The sequence below is a fragment of the Camelus ferus genome, chromosome 3, assembly GCF_009834535.1.
Source record: "Camelus ferus isolate YT-003-E chromosome 3, BCGSAC_Cfer_1.0, whole genome shotgun sequence".
Lineage (NCBI taxonomy): Eukaryota > Metazoa > Chordata > Mammalia > Artiodactyla > Camelidae > Camelus > Camelus ferus.
The window spans coordinates 105,894,346-105,914,801 of NC_045698.1; the positions used below are offsets into that span (position 1 = coordinate 105,894,346).

Here is a 20,456-nt window from a genome sequence, read left to right on the forward strand (position 1 = left end):
AGTGTCAGCCTCACTCCTGGCTGGAGCTGGGCCAGGCACAGCATGTGTCAGAGGGGACAGGCCCACACAGCCTGGCTGTCAGCAGAAACCTGAGGAGTGGCGCGGGGGCCAGGAGGTTCCAGGCGGGACACGAGGAGGGAACACAGAGCAGAGACTGCATCAGATTCGGACGTACAGTGACAGGATGGGACATGGGGGAGAGGAGTCATGACGGACGGATGGGACACCAACAGGGGGCAGTGAGTGGTGTTGAGGGTCAGTTGGCCCCTCTTGGTTGAAGTAGAGGCCTAGGAGTGGTGGTGGTGGGGACAGGGGCATTGCTTCTTGGTGCTAGAAAGACTCAATTTTCCTGAATCACAGAATGATGATGATACTAATAATATTCCCACACTAACCAGCACGTTAGTTTAATTTGCAAGTGGCCACCACAAGTATTCACATCTCTTAGAACCATGTGTAGAAACATGGTCCTAAGGTTGGCAAGAATGATAAAAATGAATTACGGTCAAAATTCGCCTTGAAAAGTCCTTAAAAGCCCATAAATACAGGATCATGTCATATCTCTAACTCCATCAGGACAGTTTTTCCTCCAGCACTGGGACCAGTCACTGCTTCTTCAGCTAAGCTCCAGATGGAAACAGTGGTTTGTTTCTGGAAACCAAGTTGTAGGAAGAATGTGTATTTCCCACTCTGGCTGAACGTGTGTGGGTGACAGGAGTGACCCCACCAGGCCCACCCTGGTGGGAGTCTCTCACCAGCCCCCACAAACAGCTCTTTCTACCTCTGCACAGATGACAGAACCAATGGCCCAGGCCACCAAGGGAGGGAGCAGTGGGGCCCGGGCTCAAACGCCTGGCTTCTTGACTTGAGGTCCCATTTTAATCATTGTGAAAATGTGATTGGACCCCCAGAATGACATCTTGCAGGCCAGGCTCCCCAAATCCTGGGCAAGGCCCCCAGGGTTACTCCCATCTTCCTGCTGGATGTCCCCGCTCCTCCATCTCAAGGAAGAGGAGGAGGCTGAACTGCAGAGAGAGGGTCAGATCAGGAATAGCCTTTGAGCATCTCTTTCTCCACAGCCCGGCCACTCTGAGAAGTCACTCTGGGTCTGTCCTGCACCACTGGAGGCTACGGCACTTTATTCAGCGGTGCAGTGACCAGCCAGAGCCCCGCCGCGCTGACATGTCCTTGCCCTCAGACTGCCTCTGCCTCCTGGCCTTGCCTGGAGAGGAGCCATACTGGAGCTTCGACCCAAGACCTGGCCTGAGGGAGGCCCTGACCTCACAGCCAGCAGCCCGGCCACAGCATACCAGAGTGCCAAACAGACGACAACCACCCCACCTCTGCCCCTCCTTCTCCACCAGCGTGGACCACAGCCCACCAGTGCCTATGGCTTCTGCCCCATATCCCTCCAAATATGACTTTCCCCAGGGAACCCAGTACCTCCAGTGTGTACACACTAGGGCCAGAAGAGACCCCCAACCTTGCACATCCCTCCATCACTCTTTCAAATTGGGAGGGGAGGGGGACTGACTCATGAGTAACCTAAAACAGCAGGTAAGCCAAAACTCAATGCTGGATTCTCTTACAGCATTTGGAAAGGATGCATTTTAACTTTATAAATTGGGCTGGCTTCAGATCTCTGGTTTCCAAACATTTTCTTTAGCAAACTTTGTTTTCAAGAGAAATCTTTACTCGCAAGTCCAGCACATAAAGCAGGAAAGGTACCACTACTGATGAGCATCCAATGAGCACGAGTTACACGCCAGTCCCATGCTAAGTCCCCAGTGTGCAGCATCTTGCTTCATCTTCACAAACAGCCCTGGGAGGTGGGAGATCCTCTCCCTCCATTGCTTGAATGAGGAAATAGGCTCGGGGGATTCAAATAACGACTGTACACCCACCCAGGCTCTCTCAGCCATGGCACTGGCTGGTCCACAGCTATTCTGGCTGAAGTGGGCGTGAGCAGCCTAAACCGCTCCCTGCTCAGCCTCTCCCTTTCCAATCCCTCGTCACCTGCTGCCAGAGGTGCCTCCCCAGAACTTCTGGACTCCAAGGAGTTCTGTTTGAAAACCACTGGCTTTGGCTGATAACCGAATAATGACATATTCCTCAAGCACCCAAGATAAGAAGGGTGCTTCTTTTGATTGCTTTTTTTTCTTCTTTGTTTTTAAAGCTGAAATCTTGGAAATCATCGAGTTCACACCCTTCCTGCCTCACCCAGTGCACCTATGGGGTAACTCAAGCCACCAGGGCACTGAAAGCAGAGGGGAGGCCCGTATCCTGGCCGCAAGCAGACACCCAGATCCTCTCCCATGCAACCCCTGACAGACTGAAGCCAGGGGCCTGAGACTCTAAATGCCACTACAAATCAAGCCAGAAGCCATCAGCCCACCTGGGTGGCTGTGTTTGGACAGCATCTCATATCTTCTAGTCTCCTGGGCACAGCCCAGCCCTGGGGCCCTGACCAGGCAGGACTCTGAGCCCAGAAAAAGGCAGGGTCTCAAAAGAGGAGAACCCACAAGGCGAGCCAGTGGCAGGGGAGGAAGGGGCTGCAGAGAGCAGGGGACCAGGCCCCAGAGAGCAGAGGGAGAAGAGAGAAGAGGGAGAGAGGGGTCAGCAGGGTGTAGAGGGAAGTAGCTCGGGCATCAGGGATGGGGACAGGGTAGGCCTGGGTCGGGGGAGGAGGGGATTTTTGGCACTGAACCAGCAGGCCTTGATGGGGGTGGGTACATCTGGATCCCAAAGCTGAGAGGAATGGCTGTCCATCCCCCACAGGCTTTGTAGGTTGGACTGGGGCATGCATTGGGTCAGGGGCCCACGTTCCAGCCAGCCCACGTTCAGGAAGGAGGTCACCCCTCATAACATCTCTTTCCCTTCTTTGCACCCTTTCGCTCACCAGTCCCCCAGTCCGGGAAAACCACAGAAATCTCCTTTGATCTGCCCTAACGCCCATCCTAACCCAGGCCACCTGCCTCTCCCACCCTCTTTTAAGCAACCCTCCCTTCCCCCACCTGCCCCCCCCCCCAATTGTGGCAGGTCAGTGGGCAACGAAGCCCAGATCTCTGGGCCTGGGGACGCCAGGCTGCCCGGGTGAGCACATCCGCCCAGAACACCGTTAGCAAGGCCTGGCTCTCACCCCAGCCCTGCAAGCCGGGCCGTGCTGGCTGGGACGCTGCCGGAGGCAGGCCGTGCCAGGCTCTCAGGGGCTTACCTTCACACCATCGTTCTTCTTGTTTCCTCCACTCTTCCCCCCTGCGGAGGAGAAAAAGTAGAGGGTTACCAACACCAGGCAGGGCACCAGGGCCCACAGGGCGAGGAAGAGCAGCATCCACAGGCAGCCGGCGGGCACAGAGCAGAGCAGCGATCTGGGGGAGACCTCCTCCCCGTGCTCCTCTTCCTTCCTGGGCAGCCCTGGGGCTGCCGGTGGCCCACTGGCTGGGCCTGGGCTCCCCCCAGTTCTCAGCAATCTCAACTGTGACCCTCTGGCCCCATGGGTTGAGAGAGGTGCCCAATGTGTCCCAGGACCGTGTGGTTGCTGTTTTAGTCCGGGGATTCCCTCTAGATCCCGGTCACCACCCGTGTTGGTGGTGGCCAACCCAGAGGCCTGGCTGCCCAGCCTGGGGCTGGACACTCCCTCCCCACCCCAGCCTGCTCTAATTTTAGCCCCATGCTGCTGCGGAGGTCATGTGTCAGCCCTGCCTACTCTGGACAGCTGCAAGCTGTGTTTTGCCTGTGACAAGAAGCAGATGCCCACTCCTCTGGGCCCATCCCTGCCAGAGCACCCATCCCTGGCAGAGGCCTCCCCACCCTCAAACCCCAGAGCACCATGCTGGGGCTGGCTGTGTCCTGGGTGTCTGGGAAAAGCAAAGCAATGACTCTCAGGGAGGCCCCAGCTGTCATTCCCCTTTCCCTCCCTTCTCACCTCCTGGCCAGAGCCCTTGGAGAGGGCACCACCCAGGAAATGGCATAAATGCCCAGCTCTGTGCAGTCTGACATCTGACTGCTTCAAACCTCAAGCAAACGGCCTTAAGTTAAAGGAGACAGTATCTAGAAGGTGCTCAGCACAGCACTTGACGTGTATGTAGTAGGTGTTCGGTAAATGGCAGCCACTCAAAGTCCTTCTCCTGGTGGCCCAGAGAGGGCGAGCTGGGAGGGAGGGGAGGAGAGGTACAGGACACCAACAACCCAGAGGCTTGGAGGGATGGGGCTCATGGGTGGTCCAGCTCCCCAGTCATCCTCACATTGGTACCTATGACCCTCTCAGGCTCTGATGGAAAATTTCCCTCTTGCAAAGTAAGGGGGGTGGGTTGAGTACCCCTGGATCCCAAAGCTGAAAGAAAGAAACAGATGCCCATCCTCCATGGGCTTTGTGGTCTCCCCTCAAGCCTCAAAGGGGGACCCTCTCAGCTCCGGCCCACTACTCCAGGACTCTGGGTCAAGTGAGGTCACATATCGTGATCTTTGAGAGAAGTCAGAAATCTGGGATTTTCTATGAAATCTCCTGGGTTTTAAGTGCTGGAAACTCTAAGAAAAAAAAATTTTTTTAAACATCATTGGCTCCCCCCACCAAGAACATCAAGAGAGGAGAACTAAGCCATGCCCTCCCCCATTTTGTGAGCTCTGGAATAGAGTTCCCTAAGGGCACTTCAGTTGTTAAAAAAAGACTCTGACTGCCTGGGTGGCTCATCTTTCAGTTTAAGGAACTACAGGATCCTTGTCTGGGCTGGAAGAGAGTTGGAAAGCAGTTCAGTGTGCTGGGGAAAGCCCACATCTGAAGTTCCAGGGTCTTACCCCATCCCACCGCCGGGTCTCAACCTCCTGGCTGGTTAAATGGGCAGGTGGACCCTCCTTCAGCAAAGCCAGGGGTGTAGCTTCCCAGAGCCAACCGCTTGTGGTGGGAGCAGCCATGTGTGCACAGCAGCCCTCTCTGGCTGGCCCCAGCCCCAGCGCTAGCCTGAGGGCCCCTCAGGTGAGCTTTGCTATATCTGCTCAGTTGCCCCGTCAGCCATCCTGGGCTCCCCAGAGAGAAGCCTCTGGCGGGTGCTGGCCGCAGCCCTCCCCAGCGTGCCAAGGGGAGCTTCTTGCTAAGCCCTGACACTAATCCCTTCCCCTTCTGTCTTCGGGTCCACATGCCGCCAGTCATTGGGCACTCCCCGCCTTAACCAGCCTGGCTTTGGCCAAGGCCAAAGGCTTCTACCCTGGACTCCTTGGTGACCCAGCCTGGTAAGGGCACTTGCTCTGGGGCAGGTCAGACCTGCACTGAAAGCCTGCCTCTAGCAGTGTGACCCGAGGCAAGTCTACCTCCCTAAGCCTCTGTTTCCCCACTCAGTAAACAGGGATGGCAACTGTCTTGTCACAAAGGCCACCTGAGTGAAAGCATGGGGATGGCTTAGTAACTGTGGGGAACAGGAATACTGGTACTTCCTGGGCCTGGCTCAGTCCCTCTTGGGCCTGTCCACCAGCATTCAGGAGGCCTTCTCCTCTGGCTGGCCCAGTCTGAGAAACCCAGCACTGCTGTGAGCTGGGGAAGCCACACTTAACCTCTAACCCTTCCTGGTGGGCCCTTGGCTTGCTGACCTTTGACCTTTACCCACTTCCACAGGTTTGCATCAGGTGAGTTAAGCCTCTAGTCACGGGGTCCTCTGTAGCTCCTACTCTCCTCAGGCCCTCTGGCCTGAGGGCACCCAGATAGCCCATTTGGCAACTTGTCCAACTCCTGCAGGATATATTTGGGACTCTGAGGTCCTACCACCTACCAGAGAAGTTCCTGGTGGCCAGCATAGTGGTGAGGATGGCTCCCTGAAACAGACAAGAGGAGGGGATGTGGGGGAGAGGAGGTGGGAGATCAGGAGGGAGAGGAGAGACAGAAATGGGAGGGGAGTGGGGAAGGGAAGGCAGGGGCTCCATTCAGACACAAGGCCAAAGCCTTCTGCCTCGGGCCTCCATTTCTCCCACCCACAGCCCAGAGACCATCCCTGCCTCCCTGGAGAAATCAGGATGATCTAGGTTTTAGCTGGCACAGTTCCGGGGGCAGGGTCATCCTAGAAGCAGATATTAATAGGTTCCATCAGCCTGGCCATACCTGGTGGATGAACTTGGGGATACCTGTCAGTGGTGGCTCCTAAGCACCAAGGAAATCTCCTGCCAGGGCAAAGACAGTAGACCCTGTACCCCTCGGCCCCTCCCTGCCTCCATCTTCTGCCTGGGACACCCAGCTCCTCACTCCAGTACTAGTTCATTCTTCTGTGGCTCCTGGGCTCAGAACCCTGGAGGGTTCATGAGGAATAAGCCTCCTCTGTCCATGGGGGCAAGGACCAACGCTGGTTCTGACGCTGTCTGATCTGGACACTATCAGGGCCCACCAGTCTGTGATTTTAAGAATCACTGGTTCTGACATTTTGAGACTTCTGGGAAAGCTCCCACTGGGGGTTAAGGGTTAGACTCAGTTCTGGCATCATGCTGGCTACCACCCCCTTGGCCCATGTCCTTATCCCGAGCCACCATGCCAGACCTGGGAGCAGTTGGTTCTGAAGGAGCCGGAGGCCTCAGCAGCTGTCACTTAGCATGCTGATGGCCTCTCTGTTTCAACCAGCTGGGGATCCCTCAGTTGCTCTTCCTACCTGCTTATGGGGTCCCCTGGCAAGGTCTAGGCCAGGAGCTGCTACGGCCCTGAGAATACACAGAGCTGCCAAGAGGCCAGAGGCTCAGGGTCCATCAGGGTCACTTCCTTGAGGCCACAAGTCCTGTCCAAGTCCCTCAGCCATTCCTCTCCAGAACTTGGCATCTGGGACCTCTCACCCTTACCATGGCCTCCTGTCCAGTCACACATCACCCTCTGCAACCTCTCCCAGCCATGTTGAAACACTTGCCGTCCCCCTAAGGGGTCAAGCTCCTGCTTCCAGACTTCTGCAGAGGCTTTTCTCTGTGTCTGGAACACCTGCCCGATCTGTCTCCATACTGCTAACACCTGCTTATCCTTTGGGATCTTAGCTCAAAGGCCACTTGCCCAGGAAGCCTTCTGGGATCCTCCCCTGGTGCTTCGAGACCTGCTTCGTGGCCCTGCTATACACTCTCACAGCCTCAGGGTGTGCGGTCACAGCACTCACCACTGCCCCGTAATGTCCCGGTCACTTGTCTGTCCTCGCCACCGCTCACTGCCCAGCCCAGACAGCTGGTGTTCAATAAATGCTTGTTGACTCAATGAAGGAAAGAGCTAGTAAGCAGACCTCTAGGCCACTGTGGAGACCCAGGCCAAGTTACTCCTGCGTCCGGGGCGCATGGAGGGTGAGGACCTGTTGTTACCTTCAGTTTTCTCCTGGCGTTGAACTTCTTCAGGCAGTCCACGGTCTCCTGTCTGTGCATGCAGGAGGCCACGGTGGACCGGTGCTGGAGGAAGTTGGGAGAGGGCTTGTCAGTACAAGGCGGGACCTACCCAAGGGCCCCCCTGCAGAGCATCCTATGAATGTGGCTGGCATCTTTGGGGAATGAGTCTTTGTTCTAGGGGATGTTATAAACATTACAGGGGCTTAGCATTCCCGGCACTGGACGTTGGGTGCCAGTAGCACCCCAAGTCATGGTGCCAACCCAGAATACCTCCCACTGACACTTTCCCTATGAGAATCACAGCAGGATCAGTGTCCATTGGATTAATCCCCCTTGGCCCCATGGTGGGCCTGAGGGGCCAGGGGCAGGGCCGGGACTCCTTGAGGGCCTTAATCCTGAAGTCTGGAGGGGCTCCTGCGAAGGGTCTTACTGAGGAAGGCTCACCGAGATCCAGGGGTGCTTGAGGGCCTCAGCGGCCGTGATACGTTTGGACGGGTTGATGGTCAGCATCTTGTTGATCAGATCTTTTGCTTCTGGGGTGACGGTGTCCCATTCTGGTGATGGAAACTGGAAGGGGCAGAGGGGCCAGGTTTGCCCAGCCTACCCCAGGCCACCCCTGCGATCCCCCAGCCCCTGACTGGCAGGGGAGCAGGCAGGGGTCCTGCTACCCGTCCACTCGGGCGTCCACAACCAGGAGGACCAGGGATAGGATTTCCTGACCCCAAGACAAATCAGAACAATGGTCGGGGGAAAGGAGGCCTCCCTCTGCTCTTCTGAGCTGTGCCTTATCTGGGGAGCAGCAGGCCAGTGGTTATAGCCCAGACTTCAGAATTGGAAGATTGGGTTCAAGTCCCAAATCCGCCTCCTGGGCTGTGAGACCTTGGGCAAGTCATGTGACCCCTGAGCTGTCCCTAGATGTTGTGAGAATTAAATATGATATAAAACATATGACATAGCTCCAGAGATATCTGCTGTGCAGAAAAGCAGTATAGCTTGGTAGTTAGAAGCAAAGACACTAGAGCCAGACTGCCTGGGTGCAAATCCTAGCTCTACCATTTCTTAGCTAAGTGGTCTCGGCAGTTATTTAACCTCTCTGTGCCTCAGCCTCCCTATCTGTACAATGGGGTTAATAACAGTACCTATGTCAGGATTGGTGTGAGGATTAACTGCAAAAATATGTGGTAGTTATTATTACTATTTGTACATACAATATATAATATGTGTGTATGTACATATCTATAGAGAGAGAACCTGGCTCCCGGGGCCTGCCCATCACCCAAACTCTTGCCCCATTTTAGTGCTGCTTCTACCATCTAGGACCCCATGGACCAAATCCCATCACTTAGAGGCCCCAGTCTTTAGGCATAGCCAGCTCACTGCCTGGCCCCGGTCAGCCCTCAAGCTTCACCTGATGTTTACCCCCACCCCATACCTAGAGAGTGGCAGGAGGCCTGAATGGGTGGGGAGGGCAGGAGGGAAATACCCTCGGGTCTCTGATGTCACTGGGCCTTGGCTTTCACTGGAGGGGGCCCCTAGGATGACAGGAAGGCTGGAGAGAGGAGCAACACTCACATCATAGGCGCCGGCTTTGATCTGCTGGTACAGGCGGTGCTGGTCCTCATCCCAAAATGGGGGATAGCCAACCAGTAGGATGTAGAGAATGACCCCTGGGAAGGGACCAGGAGAAACTTCAACCTTCTGTGAGGAGTGATGGGGGCACAGGGAGGAGAGTGATGGGCAAGGAGAGAAAGGGCACCAGAGATGCAGGCGGCCAGGGGGGCTAAGGGGCCTTCGGATGGACTCACCGCAGGCCCACAGGTCCACAGGCTTCCCGTATGGGTCCTTCCGCAGCACTTCTGGGGAGAGGTATCCAGGAGTCCCTGCAAACCCTGCTCCCCAGACACACAGACAGGCAGACACACACACAGAGGTTGGCACGTAAGTAACCCGGAACGAGATCCTGCTGGAAGAGGGATGAGGTTGCCCTGGTGATGGGGAAAACACCCCTTGCCCCCCAGAGCCGGCCAAGGGCCAGAAGCCCTGGCCTGACAAGCCAGCGACACCGCTAGACCTGGGTGAACAAGACAGAGTGTATCTGCCACCACCCCACTCCAGACCCTCATGGCAGAAGTCATGGGTCCACCCAAGGTCCTTCCCCCAGGGTCCTGACTCAGCCACAAACTTCTGGCACAGCCTTCCCAGCAGCCAATACCCATTAATTGCTCAGGGCCCTTGAGATGAACTGTCCTTGCCTGTCAGCTCCAGGCTGAGCTGAACCCTTGCCCACTCCCCACCCTTCCAGGAGCTGGTCCTGGTATGGCGGGAGGCCCGGCCCTAACTCTGGCTTTGCCCTAAGTCCCTTAGAGGTAGGTCTCTTTTCTTTCTGGGCCTCAGTTTCCTCCTCCATCAAATAAAGGGTTTGGGATTCCTACCCTAAACACCTCCCAGCACTATTGGGAGAATCAGTTGAAATAACAGACACCCAAAGTGTTTTAACAAGTAATCATGAGAACAGTTCCTGTGTATTGAGTGTGTGTGCTAAGCAGGGCCAAGAATTTTCTGTGCTCGATCTCATTTAATTCTCACACACCTCGAGGAACATAATATTATTATTACCCTTTTTTACAGATGATGAAATGAAGGCTCAGGGGTGAAACGACTCACCCAAAGTCACAGACCTCCTAAGTAGCAGAGTTGGGATTCGAACCCAGAACTCCGGCTCTCAACCACTGATCAGTATTGCTCTCTAAAGAGTATTCCCAGACAGCTGAAAGGACTCAGTTATGTCAGAATCTCAGAGCAGGCTGGGTCAGCTAAGCTTAAATCTTGGCTCTACCTCTTCTAACCTCGCCGGATCTTCTCTTAGTTGCTTAGCCTCTCTTCCTCATTTGTCAAATCAGGATAATAATCTCTAGCACCCAGATTGTTGGGGAACCCATGGAAGCTGCTAGCCGACAGTGCCGGGTGTGCACCTGTGAGGAAGCCACGTTCTGTTTTAATGACAACCATGTCCCTGCACCTGGCCCCCAGGGAGCTAGCATGGGTGACACCCACAGACCTAGAGGCTGGGGGGTAGGACCTCTGCTCCCTGATCCCTGGCTGGTGCAACAGCCACCTCCAACCGGCCCTTACTTGGGCAGAGGGTTCCTAGAGGCCAATGTGTCGATATGAGGCTGGCCCCCAACACCCCTGCCACCCCTGTCCCCACTCACCAAACCATGCCTGCTGTTCCCCCTCCACCTCTATGGCCAGGCCAAAGTCCGCCAGCTTCACCGCAGCGCCCTTGAGCTTGGAGGCCAGCAACAGATTCTCCGGCTTCACAGAACCAGAGGGAAGAGGGGAAGGGGGAGAGGAAAGGGCCAGAAGACAGTGAGCGGACTTAGAACGTCACCTCTGGGGGCCTGGGCTTACATTACAAGAGGAGCAGCTGAACAATCTAGAGGCATCCTGCCTGCCCTGCCACACCAGCCCCAACCATGGGGCTCTGAGCTGCCCAAAGAGAGGACTGCCTCATTGTAGTTCTCTGTCTCCTGCAAAAGGAAGACCCTTCCACCCGCTCCTCCCTCTTCCCTCGGGGTCTGGGACTGGGGCTGAGATGGTGGGAGAATAGCCACCACCACAGTGAGGAAAAGGAAACAACATTTATTGTGCTTCTATTATGTGCCAGCCATTTGCATACATCATCCTATTTATCATCTCAACAACCCTTTGGGGTAAGCATTATTATTCCCATTCTGCACAGTGGCCTTCTTACATGCCTTCAAACAGTCATGCCTGTTCCTACCTCAGGGCCTTTGCACTTCCTGCTCCCCCTGCCTGACTTGTTCTCCCTCTGAGCTTCACAGATCTGGCGCCTTCTCATCATCTGGCTCTCACTTTCATGTCACCCCCTCCAAGAAGCTCTCCATGACTACTCTAGCTAAACAAGGAGCCCCAAGGTATCTTCTGTCTTAGGTCCTTGTTGTTACTGTCATAGATCTCATCACAATTTATAGTGCATTTTTTCCACCTATCTATGTGCTTGTTCATCATCTGTCACCCCTGTAGAATGTTTCTTCTTCTTCTTTTTTTAAGAATGTGAGTTTCTTATGTGTCCTGTCCACCACTGTATCACCAGCTCCTAAGACAGTGGGCAACACATAGCAGGGACTTGAGTATTTGTCTTATGTATAAAGATGAAGAAAATGAAGCTCAGAGAGGTTAAGTGATTTGACCGAGACCACAGAGCTGGTAAGTGAGAGAGCCAGAATCGAGGCATATTTTGGCTCCAGAGCTATGCTCTGAACCACTCTGAGCTGAGAGATGGGGGACTTGCTATGTGCCACCTGCTCTGTGGGGCATCGAGGCTGCTGTCTTCTCCTGGGTCTAGAGGACAGGAAATCCCCCTCTTCAGGACAGAGAGTACCAAGAGTGGAAACTTTTCAGTTAGAAATCTTCAGCTTCTGAACACTGGAATTTCACACAACATTGTAAAATGATTATAAATCAATAAAAAATGTTAAAAAAAAAAAAAAAAAGAAATCTTCAGCTTCTGATTCTAGTGCTGCGACTTCTATGCTAGGGAACTTGGGCAAATTATCGCACCTCTCTGAGCTTTGGTTTCCTCTCCAAAAGATGAGATAATGCCTGCCTCATGGAGTGACATACGGATTAATTATGATAATCCACATAAAGTGCTTTGCAGTGGCCTAAAAGTGCTTGAAAAGCATCAGTACACATATTTTGTTTTTTGCTTGGGGAGGGAGAGTGTGGGCTCCAAGTCTCTGGGGACTGCTGGTTTCCTCTGACCCCCTTCCTTACTGGGACTTCCAAGGGCTCCTACATCTGACCTTTCCACTGCCCAAAGCTAGGCAGGATGCAAACAAATATAGCTCCAACTGCCCCTTGTTAAGGCCTCTTTTGGCCTCTGGGGACTGTGTTCCCAACATGTCCTGGGTCTTAGTAGCTGTCCTGCCCTGATTTGATGAATGTGCCACTAATTAATCTATCCAGAGTGGCCTAAATTTGTGCTGCCTCTTCCTGTTCCTCTCCCGAGCAGGGGATGTGGTTTTAATGGGGACGGTTCCTCAGGGAGAGCCGCCCTGATGTCTGGCCAGAGACCCTCTTTGAGTGCACACTTGTGTGAGGGTCTGGACTGAACCACAGGGAGCTCATCTGGGCTCAGGTGTGAAGCCACAAATGGCTCATGACAGTCAGAGGTGCGCAGGGGTTCTGGTCAGAGCACTGTACCCCCAAAAGGGACCTGGACTGACCAGAGGATGCACAGGGAGGGCACCCAGGATGAGGAGGGCTTGGAAATCCCTTCCCGGGGGTGGGGGTGGGGGATGGAGAACAGCCTGCAGATGTCTTAGGAGCTGCTGCAAAGCCACCCAAGTGACTCCAGGGTAGAACTGGGGTTCACAGACAAGCCCCAACAGTGGGAAAGACTGAAGGAGTATTTCCTAATAATTCAAGGAGTTACCCCATAAAAAGTGAGTTCATAGTCATTGAAGGCCAAAAAGAAGAGGTTTGACAAATACCCAGCAGGGTCACCTAGAAGGGGTGGCTAGAGAAGCAGGAAGCCGACTGGGTGGCTTTTGGCCCCAGCCCACCAAGGGCATGTGATCCGGGGTCAGAAGGCCAGGTCCCCAGTCCTAGTTCAGGCACAACTGAACTGCATTGCATGCTCTTGGGTAAATCCCTTGGACTCTTTAGGGCCCAGTTTCCTACTCTGCAAAATGGGGGTGATGTTCCACAGTTACCAGGCACCGACGTCTCAAGGCCCAGCAGAGGAGAACCATGACGTGTGTGCTGACCAGGCAAGGCTGTGCAGCTGGTGCCAAGCTCAGACTCCACGTCTGCTTAGTCTGGTCCGTCTCCTTCAGGTGAGGACTCTGAGGGCTTGGAGGCCTGCTTTCCTACCCCACCACTCTGCTCCAGAGACCCGGAAACAAGATTAGCAATGCATCTGTGTATCAGGCATTGTGCCGTCTCCTTTGACATCCTCACCGACCCTGTTCTGAGGTTGCTATGGCAACTACCACTGCAACGAAGCTGAGGCCGTGCAGATGGAAAGTGGCCTAGCTGGGATCTGGATTCCACCAGAGCCAGCCTTGGCAGTCTACCGGCGTCTCACCTGGCCTGGCACAAAGCACATGGGCCTGGGATTCGGCAAACCTGGGTCTTGAGCCCAGATGCTCAACTTCCTGAACCCAGTTTCCTCATCTGAACAGTAGGGGGAATATTCCCCATCCAGCCCCACTCAGAGAAGCTAATAATGCCTCTGATAATACTCTGGCTCTGCAGGTGGAGGGAAGGGCAGGGGGCAGAGGAACAGGCTTCCAGGGAGCAGTGCCCTCAGGTGGGCCACTCACCTTCAGGTCCCGGTGCACCACCCCCATCTGGTGGCAGTGCAGCACGGCCTCCAGGATCTGCTGGATACAGTGACTGGGGAGACAGAGGCAGGGGTCAGGGTGGGAGTGCGGGCCTCCCCTGGGAAGCCAGCAGGAGGGAGTGCCCTGCCCCCAGGCACCACTGCCAGGCTGCACCTGGCACTCACCTGGCATCAGCCTCACTGTAATACTCCCGGGCCACGATGTCTTCAAACAGCTCACCTCCTGTGACCCTACGAAGACAGGCACAGAGTCACCCTCCCACAAAGGCCCCAGGTGCCACCTCTTCTGGAACAGTCTCCAGGGAGCTAAGGATGGGGTCAGTGACCTCAGAATCTCAGCCCCAAAGCAAGGAGACACAGGGGGTGGTGCCTCCAGCTACAACTCCCTTCCTGACTTCCAGTCCACCCTCTCACTGACCTCCTCCCCTCCACCCTCAGCCCTTCTCCCCAGCCAGGGGCAGGCTGGAGTTAAGACCGGGGATGGGGTACTCAGAATACATCACTAAGATTCATTAGGCGCCTAGGAACCCAAGGGCTGGAGCTTGTCTTTTTAATAGACTATTTTTTAGAGTAGCTTTAGGTTCACATCAAAATTAAGCAGAAGGTACAGAGATTTCCTGTATCCCTGCTGCCCCCACCCCTCCTCATAGTCTCACTCATCATCTCAAATAACTGTTTTATTTACAAGTGAGACCAGGAACCACCAAGGTCTATCAGTTCATGATTGTTTTTCATTCCATCGACTTGGCTCTAAAAACTTTAAATTTATCCCAAAAGGCAACTTTATATCCCCACCAGAAATGGAAAACCAGCACCACTGGCCACAAATAGAAACAAAACTAAATATATGATGATGAAAGTTAAAAGTGTTTGTTGGTGTGTCAGGAAAACCAGCCTGCACTGCTCAGGTGGCAGGCCTACCATGTTGTGGGAAACTTTGTATACATCCCAGGGTGGGGCCAGACTCACAGGTCGAAGATCAGGTAGTGGTGTCCCTCCTCAGAGATGCTGTCATGGAGCCGGACTGCAGGAGGGGCCGAGGCAGTCGGTTACACAGGACACACCGCTCTGCACCCCTGGCCTCCCTCTTACCCCTTGAATAGCCAACATCCCAATTTCTCAGACAGTCACTGAGTACAAGACAGTTATCAGGTGCTTTGACAAACAGATGTACAGGGCTCACTGACCTCAGGCATTCCTGAAAGACTCCTCGGGTTCAAGACTAAGACCGCTGCTTTGGTCAAAGTTTGATCCCCTTCCCCATCCAACCCTCAGTTTCCCTGCTGGGCTGGTCAGCATCATGGAAAGAGACCATGGCTCAGATCTCTGCCACTTGCTAGCTGTGTGACTTTGGGCAAGTTGCTACACTTTTCTGAGCCTCTCTTTCCTTGCCTTGACAACCAGAATGAAACTCCTGGAATGGCAGGCTTGCTGGGAAAATTCCGCGAGGCACACATCGGTGCTTACTTGGTGCTGGCCCAGAGCTAATGCCCCTGCTCTGCGTCCACGTCTGAGGAAGTAATGGAGCTGGTGGATGAAGGAGTGACAGCAGTCCCTGAGTTTCTGGCGTGCTGAGAAACTGTCATCTCTTCATACTTCATTTACCAAGAACAGAGGCAAGCTCCTAGGAGCCCAGAGCTTCCAAAATTACCCCCTGAGCTTCTGGAAAAAAGGGCCCAAGGCCTGGGGCTGACTTTGGGGGGGACCCTCACCCTGCCAGCCAAGGGCAAATCTTCCCAGGACAAATTCATGTCCTTCCCTGCACCACAACCTAAAAATGTCCACGGAGGGGAGGGGGCAGGCATGTGGGCCCGAAGAATTATGGTGCATCGCACAATGGAAAATTACACAGCTGTTAAAATAACGCAGCAGTTACGTATCCACTGGTTTGGAATCATCTCTAAATTATGCTGTTTGGTGAAAAAGCAAAGTGCAAAACAGTATGCAGAGTCATTTTTTAAAAGGATGTATTTAAGCTTGTGTATGGCATAAATCTCTCTGCAAGGATACAGAGATGTGAGCATTGAGGGTGCCTTGGGGAGGGGAATTGGGACAGCTGGGGTCATGGGCTGGTGAGACTTTTCACTGTAAACCCTAGTGCCATCTGAATTCTTGCCATATGCATTATTTCTGACTCAATATCAAGTCCCCTAAATAGCTTATGGCTCTCGTATCTGCACAGAACATTTGGAGAAGCAGGCATCAAATATCCCAGTGGGTGCCTACAAGGCAGGGGAAATGGGGACCAGAGATGGAGGATGAAGGGGATGCAAATTTAAATAAAAATGTTTTTAAAATAGTAAATGATCTATATAAGTAGTAACTGAAATACATTTTTCAACTATTTCAAAGCAACACTAAAAAGCAGGTAGCCTAAGAGTAAGCACATATAACATAATCCTGCTTTGATTTTTTTATCAACGTTTTATTATAAAAAATTCAAACATACAGTCAAGTGAACACCCACACGTCCACCACCTCGAGTCTATCATTAATGTTTTCTTATACTTGCTCTGCTACGATTCTATCTACTCCTCTATCCTTTCATCTATTTCAATTTTTTAATTCATTTAAAAGCAAAGGTAGGCTTGCTTTTTTTAAAAAAATATCTATGTGTTTTTAAATAGGCAGCCTGTATTTTCTGTGTGCAGAATCTGGTGTCCTGCCCAGACCCCCGTTAGTAAGATGGTGCAGCCATCCTGCAGCTGTTAGGGGGCTGGCTATTTGCCCCCCTTCTTTGGAGAACTGTCCACGGCTGATGGAGCCACCTGGCCCGCAAGGTTACCGGCAGCTTCTCAGCGGATGACTGACTAACGTGGGGAGGCAGAGTCTGCGCAAAAGGCCCGTCTCGTTGCCTTAAGGGGGAGGCAAGATGGGATTTATGTTCCAGAGGCCTCGCCACTGCACCCTCCACCTGGGATCAGGTCAGAGTTAGATTTGACCTGAGGTCTCATCTCTGCTCCGTTCCTGCTCTTCCTCCATCCTGCTCCACCCCACCCCTGACAGGCCTCCCCTGAGAGCACACCTTCAGTAAATCACAAGCACCTGATTCCCTGCCTCGGGCTCTGCTTCTAGGAAACCTGACCTGAGATAACATACTTGAGAAGGCACAGACATCAAATATCACACAGAAGCATACAGCATCAGTGTCAGCTCTGGATGCTCAGGTCACAGGAGATACTTTTAAGAGTACCTGTCTTCTCATCTATCTACCATAAGCTTGCATTAATAGTGCACCAACGTCAAGTTTTGAAAAAGACCCTTTCCTCCAAGAGGATTCTCGGGGAGCAGACTCCGGCCCGTCTACCCTGCTCAGGTGTGTGTTTTCAACGTCTCTTTCCTGAGTGTGAGAAGCTGTGAGAAGCCAGGCTGCATCCAGAACCATCTCAGAGAGGGCTTTTAGAACTGAGTCAACAGCCTCTAGGGAGAAGCTCCAAGAAGACTGGGGACCCAGAGCCACCCTCTGTCCAGGAGCCTCAGCACCTTTTAGACAAGGTCCTCAGGGCTCAAAGAAATGGACAGAATTGGCGTGGGGCATGAGGACGGGGGGGCCATCTCCAAAGCTCACTCTAGCTCAGATGGTACCTTTGTGCTGATTGTAAAAGGCTGGCCCTCTAAGCAGCCAGTTGAGGGGGATATGGGCTGGATTCCAGCCCCCACCTGCTGACTGGAGTTGGCTTCAATCCCTGAGAGGTGGTCGAATCACAGCTCTGAGCCCCAGAGACAGGAGTCCTCCTTTGGGTGCACAAATCATCCCCTCCCATGGATGGAGGCTGCCCTGAAGAAACACTCAACCCTGAATCCAAGAGGTGCAAGGGCCACGGTCTATGTAACAGTCCCCTCTCATGGTGGGGAGATTGGTGTGCCTGTGCTCATTGACTCACACTGTCACTTTTTGACGTTTTAAAATATTGTCACAGAACAAACCAATCTGTAATCTACTTTTCATTTATGTAGTGGGATTCATGAATTTCTGACATTTCCAACAGTTACCATTTTTCTCTCGGCAACTGAAGGGTCATCCTTGTTCCCCTGGCTGCCGCCCTGCTGACAACACACTCCTGATGTCCACAGGATGGCTCAGAACACGGGCTCAACAGTCAGACTCGCTGGCTTTGCCTTCCAGAGCTTCCACCTCGTAAAAGCTATGTAACTTTGGGCAAATTATGTAACCTCTCTGAGCCTCGTCTCCTAGTGGCAGTGCTAATACCACTGGAGTGCTGTGGGGGATTAACGCAGTGATGCTCGTAAAGCCCCCAGCACGGGGCCTGGCACTAGGAGGAACTTAATACACGAAGACATCATCATCTTCATCAACCACCCTCACTTCTCCTGCCCAACCTAAATCACCTGCTAAACCAGCAGGTTGTCTCCTGCTCCCCAGGTTGGCCTTTGGGGAGTCTACCTCAGCAACAGGTGCTGAAGGTGCAGAGAGCAGGGTACTATCCTCCCCCAAGCAGGATCCAGGAGGTAAATGCTCGTGCATCGCACAGTTGGACCCACCTGCACTAAGCCAGGGACCTCCCTGACCTGGTCGCTTTGGGGCTGGGAAGTGACCACACAAAGGCAGCAGCCAGTACCCTTGGCTGGACTTGCCAAGCAGGCTGAACAGGACTCAGTCTGGTTTCTCTAGGCACAGTCTCAGCCCCTAGGTTCTGCATCCACATCTGTACCTCTCTGAACTTGGGGCAGATTGCAATCTACTTTGAAGTGAGATGCTTGGAGGCTCAGGAAGCAGTATCCTCTGAGGACCCTTTCAGCCCTGACAATAGCTTCAGGATCTTCTAAGCAACTTCCTGTTCTGTATCTCAGCTCTGCTCCCCAGTTCCCTGCGCATCAGCCACTCTGCCCCAAGCCCCTCCTCATTTCTTCTGCACATCCTCAGTGACTAGCAGAGGCCTTGGCACATGGTGGGGCCTCAGATGCCCTTGACCTAAAGTGGATGAATGAATGGAGCAAATGACTCAGTGATGATGAAGATGATGGCTGCTGCTTCTGAGGTTTGGCTACTTGCCAGGCTTGTGTCAAGTGCTTTACTTGCAATATCTCATTTAACCCTCCCAAAAGTTCTAGAAAATGGGTACCATGATATTCTTCATTGCAGAGAGGAGGATACTGAGTCTGAGAGCATCACAGCCTGTCAAAGCTCAAACACCTAATAAAAGGCAGAGCTGGTGTGTCTGACTGCAAACTCCATTCTCTTAACCGCCATAATATATATAATGCTCCAAACTGATGACCCAAAATCCAGATGGCTCAAAGGAAGGAGAATCATATGAAGATTCAGGAAAGAGGATAAGTCTTCAGGTAAGGTTGTTCTGTGGGAGGGTGTAGACTGAGAGAAAAGGGGGCAGCTTAATGATAATGAAGCCCTTACTTTGGGACGTCATGGTGCTATGCTTTATTTAATCATCACAATCCTACAAGGTATATATCATTTCCATTTTTCCAATGAGAAAATTGAGCTTCAGAGTGGTTAAGCAATATGTCCCAGGTCACACAGCAAGTAAGCAGCAAACCTAGGATTTGAGCTGAAGTCTCCCAGCCCCAGATCCCATAACTTACTGCTCCCCATTATAACTGGAGAAGGAGGCACAAATGGGAGGTGGCAGCATTGACCTGAGACAGTTGCAATTGTGGAGCAACACACACACACACACACACACACACACACACACACACACAGTCCCCACCTCCTTCCTCCAGGAATGATGGCATTTGTAAAAACCATGGGATTTTATAGTCAGAGACCACTCACAAACCCTCCATTTGTGCTGACCATTTGCACTGGTCAAGGGGAGGTGGAGGCCCAGGGAGGGTAGAAGCCACCCATGGCCATAAGCAGATCAGGGGCCAGGGTCCAACCAGGGTTGCTCCCCGTCAGCCACCTTGCTGCCCCTTCTCTGATTCTGGCTCTGGAGCCTCTGGCTGCTGTGTGTGCAGCTCTGCTCCCCTTCCCAGGCACAGGGAAGGGGAGGTGCCTTCTGGGTATAAATAGCAGATGAAGATGCTTTTCTTCAGCAGGAGAGTTAACCCTTGGGGCCCTGGACACGGAGAGATGCTTCTCTCCCAAAGGAAAAGACTTGGTGGCTGTCAGAGTAGGAATATTCCTTACAGAGCACCTAGACCTTGCTCCTCAAGTGTGGGTGGTGAGTCAGCAGCCTTGGCATCAGCTTGGAGCGTGTTAGGAATGTAAAACCTCAGGTCCCATCCAGACCAACCCACTCAACTAGAATCTACTGTTTAACAAGATGCCCAGCTGGTCCAGACAGCCCTCTCCTTATAAGGATAGGGCAAAGTGGCTCAGAGAGGGTAGTGCTCCTACGCAAGGTCACATAGCCATTCCCTGACATAACTATATCTGGAATCTGCACTCCTTCCCCCCCATGACTCAGAACCCCGACAGGCGGGGATGCAGCCCTCCAGTTGTGCAGGGATGGGGGAGGGGAGGTCAGGCAGTGAGGTGCTGTTTCAGTGCCATCCCCGCCGGCCCTGGGCTCAGCCTCTCCACGCAGCCTGGCCTAGTCCACCCGGGGGCAGGGGCCGCCCTGGGGCTTGCCTAGCACTAGGCAGGGGGCAGGGCGGCGGCGCCGTGCTGACTCAGCATGGGGGTGGGTTTGGGGAGTGGGCTGCGCTGGTCAAGGCCAAGCTGGGCCTATTTTCGTCTCTCGCAGAGCTTCGGGACTTTTCCTGAAACAGCTTTTCTGAAGGAGGCTGCCGGCAGTGTGGGCTGAGAGGAAGGGCCCCTTCTTCACCT

General features: G+C 53.4%; 1 protein-coding gene across 3 annotated transcripts in view; it reads right to left on the bottom strand.

The window, feature by feature from the left end:
* CAMK2A (calcium/calmodulin dependent protein kinase II alpha) overlaps positions 1-20,456 on the bottom strand; it is a 62,297-nt gene that overhangs the window by 19,629 nt on the left and 22,212 nt on the right. For 2 of the 3 annotated variants that reach the window (XM_006174639.3, XM_006174638.3), the window contains exons 4-13: positions 14,669-14,723; positions 13,865-13,930; positions 13,680-13,752; positions 10,539-10,641; positions 9,132-9,215; positions 8,899-8,993; positions 7,771-7,893; positions 7,306-7,389; positions 5,760-5,802; positions 3,215-3,255 (exon numbers count right to left, since the gene is read on the bottom strand). In XM_006174639.3, the coding sequence (XP_006174701.1) occupies positions 3,215-3,255; positions 5,760-5,802; positions 7,306-7,389; positions 7,771-7,893; positions 8,899-8,993; positions 9,132-9,215; positions 10,539-10,641; positions 13,680-13,752; positions 13,865-13,930; positions 14,669-14,723 (767 nt within the window). Of the gene's footprint in view, positions 1-3,214; positions 3,256-5,759; positions 5,803-7,305; positions 7,390-7,770; positions 7,894-8,898; positions 8,994-9,131; positions 9,290-10,538; positions 10,642-13,679; positions 13,753-13,864; positions 13,931-14,668; positions 14,724-20,456 lie in introns of those variants that run through there. The other variant, XM_032477100.1, reaches the window with a different exon arrangement.